The sequence below is a fragment of the Benincasa hispida genome, chromosome 10, assembly GCF_009727055.1.
Source record: "Benincasa hispida cultivar B227 chromosome 10, ASM972705v1, whole genome shotgun sequence".
NCBI classification, from domain to species: domain Eukaryota; kingdom Viridiplantae; phylum Streptophyta; class Magnoliopsida; order Cucurbitales; family Cucurbitaceae; genus Benincasa; species Benincasa hispida.
The window spans coordinates 56694500-56697373 of record NC_052358.1 but is presented as its reverse complement, the minus strand read 5'-3'; the positions used below and the strand labels follow the sequence as shown (position 1 = coordinate 56697373).

The following is a 2874-nucleotide window of genomic DNA, read 5'->3' as shown; positions in this document are numbered from 1 at the left end:
CAATTCATGTTTGTTTTATACTTTTAAATGTCATTTTTGTACCATCAAAATGTTGTCGATTGCTTTTATCTTCGAGAGATTGATATTTTCTACATGAGTTAATGAAATAAGGACGCATGCTAAAAACCAAAAATTTGAATATTTATAATTTTGGTTCAATTTAGTCCAAACAAAAAGGTTTGCTTCGGTTTAAGCAGACAAACTTGCATATCAAAATTGCTAACAATCAGTCATAAATCTTTAGTTTTAGATTGTTTCAGCTCATGAAACTTGATTGATTCATCAGTGAGACATTCAAATGAATTTATAAAACAATAATTCCAATTTTTATTTCAACAAATACTTTGAACTAAAACCTTAGACGAGGACGGAAGAGCCTCTGTCCCAAGAACATCCGTACACACCAAGCTCACTATATACAATTTTTTTAAGTTATTTCAACTTGTTAGGTAAATGATTTTTTTTTTTTTTAATTTAAACGTATTCAAAGACAAGCCCCCGGTCCGAACAGCATTAATGCTCACACCATTTTCAATTTCTGGTACGCTATGACCATTATAAGAACTCAATAAACCTTCTTGCTCTCAGCAACCAATTCTCAAATACATTATACATTGTCCCGCGAAGCTAACAGAGATGCAACAAATAGACTTTGAAACAAATACTATTTCTTAATTAGTAAGCCAGATGTAGAAAGAAGCCGTAACGCTTGGTTAGGATTGTCGAGAACCGATGATGATCTTGTGATATTCATCTTCCTCTTCTTCAAAAATTCCAAAGAGTTGTGTAAACATTGAGATGGCGTTCTTTCGCTTAAAAGAACCGTTTCAATCCTGCATTAAGAAACATAAAATAAGAGACCATTCTAAATCAGAAGGTAGAATAAAATTGAAAGGTAGACATTCTAAATCAGGTCGGGTCCCTCACCCAGAGCTTTTGGTTTTCTTCCTCTTTGATTTTGGTTTAATTGCGGGCTTTTCGTCGCTCGGATCTGATGAGAAAACTTGTCTATAGATGGAGAGAATACTATATTAGTGGCATTGAATCATGATCTGTGCAGAAATACATGAAAACTAGGAGAGAGACATACTTCTCACGGTCTACAAGCAGTTGGACAATATTACTAGGAAGCATTCCCAACTTGCTAATTTGATCATGATGATCTCTAGGAGGTTCTGCTAAATCTTCAACGGTCTCACCCTTTTTAGATGGGCGTGGTGTTTTCTTTTCAGCCCACAGTCTACGACGTTCTTTCCCTTCACGAACAACCCTACATAAACAAAGTTATATTCTGTCAGAAAAAAGAAAAAAAATACTTAATAACCAAGCATGTAAAGGACACAAGGCTTTAGAACATCATTCGATTGTGTTGCGGGCAGGTAAAAATTCTGAATATACTGGATTCTGAGAATGAACAATTGTCCACCCTATAGAAATGGGCATGACAGAATAAGCCTCCTAGCCAGCTACTGGCAACGTATAAACTGCCGTACATTTGATTCTTGCCATGACCATAAATCGTTTTCAATTAAAGAAAATTATTGTATCTGGGGTGACCCAAAAATTATTCTTATTAATTCAAAAGATGAAAACAGAAAAGAGAGCAGCTCATAAAGGAAAAGACTGAATTGCCTACGGCCCAAGTAAACAAAGGGCCAAAAGAATAAAACATAAAACTGATAAACTGATAACAGCAGTAAGGCAACAAAAGGTAATCAATGTTCAAGTCAATTAGCGTGTACCTTATCTAATCACATGTAACAACATAACATTTCAGGTGAAGAAACTTTAACAGATTTACAGCCAACAAGAAGTTATACCGTGAAAAAAAATAATAATAATTACGACACGCAAAAAGAAACATCGAATCTAATAAGGGACCGATATCACTAGAAGAACTCCTTTGAATCCCTTTGAATCTAACAAGGGACCAACATTGAATCTAATGACAAAAGAAAAGGATTAAGTTATTGGCTACAAAGGGCCTTGAGGACATTCCTTTTCATCCTTCTTCTTTGTTACTGAAGCAAATTGGTCGAGTAGATTTAATAGATACTGAAGAGTTTGTGGTTCCTAATCAGCAAAACAAGGTCACATAGAAGAACACAAGAAATAATCACATGTTAATTGCACAGAAATACTTTTGAACTATAAAGTCCACCCCAAAAAACCAACTCAATCCATATCTTAAAAATTTATAACGTCAGCTTAACTTCAATCAAAGAAAGAAAAATAACATCGTGATTGCTAGTGTGAAGACTAAATACGACACCCAGAAGTAGACATTATTGAAAGAATGAGAAAAACACAAGGTTCGACACCAAATACAAAACGGTAATGGGAAAGAGGGATTGAATACACACCTAGCTTTACTTTCTTTTTGAACTTTTCTAATCTCTTCATCCTGCTGTACTCCCTGCAACAGAAAAGTTCCGAATCGTTAAGAGGGCAATTGGCAAGAGCGAAGAGGCAAAGAGAAGTATAGAAAGTTGAAAGCAAGTAACCTGCTCGGCAGTGAACTCCTCAGGGGCATCCGAATCGGTATCTTCTCTGTCCGACATCTGAATCCAACTTCTTTTTAGGGTTTTTGGAAGGTTTGATTGAAATTGTAGAGAAGGAGAAGAAGAAAGAGTATTCAGAAAAATTGTATGGCCTCAAGAGGAAGCATTCGGCTACTCCAAAATGTAGAGAAAACCTAAAGCTAAGAAAATATGCCCTACACGTGGCACAATCTAATTTGATTAGAAAAAATAAAGCTGGAACTTTTAGTCTCTAAACTTCTTAAAAATAACAATTTAGCCCCTAGACTTTAGAAGGTTACGATTTAGCCTCTCAACTTTCAATTTTCTAACAATTTGGTTCTAATACTTTGAA

The 2874-nt window shown here is 35.1% G+C and overlaps 1 protein-coding gene across 1 annotated transcript; it reads right to left on the bottom strand.

Moving 5' to 3' along the window:
• Window positions 1-429: 429 nt before the first annotated feature.
• Window positions 430-2670, bottom strand: LOC120088571. Its single transcript, XM_039045964.1, has 5 exons — window positions 2505-2670; window positions 2364-2416; window positions 1091-1270; window positions 928-1008; window positions 430-833 (listed from the first exon to the last, which is right to left on the bottom strand). The coding sequence occupies exons 1-5, from the start codon at window positions 2559-2561 to the stop codon at window positions 665-667; spliced, it is 540 nt and encodes a 179-aa protein (XP_038901892.1). The 5' UTR covers window positions 2562-2670; the 3' UTR covers window positions 430-664.
• Window positions 2671-2874: the final 204 nt, after the last annotated feature.

Coding starts and splice junctions, on each gene's coding strand:
- LOC120088571 (XM_039045964.1), bottom strand. CDS start 2,561: ATGTCGGACAGAGAAGATACCGATTCGGATGCCCCTGAGGAGTTCACT. Junction 1,271..2,363: donor CAAAAAGAAAGTAAAGCTAG/GTGTGTATTCAA, acceptor TTGTTTATGTAG/GGTTGTTCGTGAAGGGAAAG. Junction 834..927: donor AAGAAAACCAAAAGCTCTGG/GTGAGGGACCCG, acceptor TTCTTAATGCAG/GATTGAAACGGTTCTTTTAA.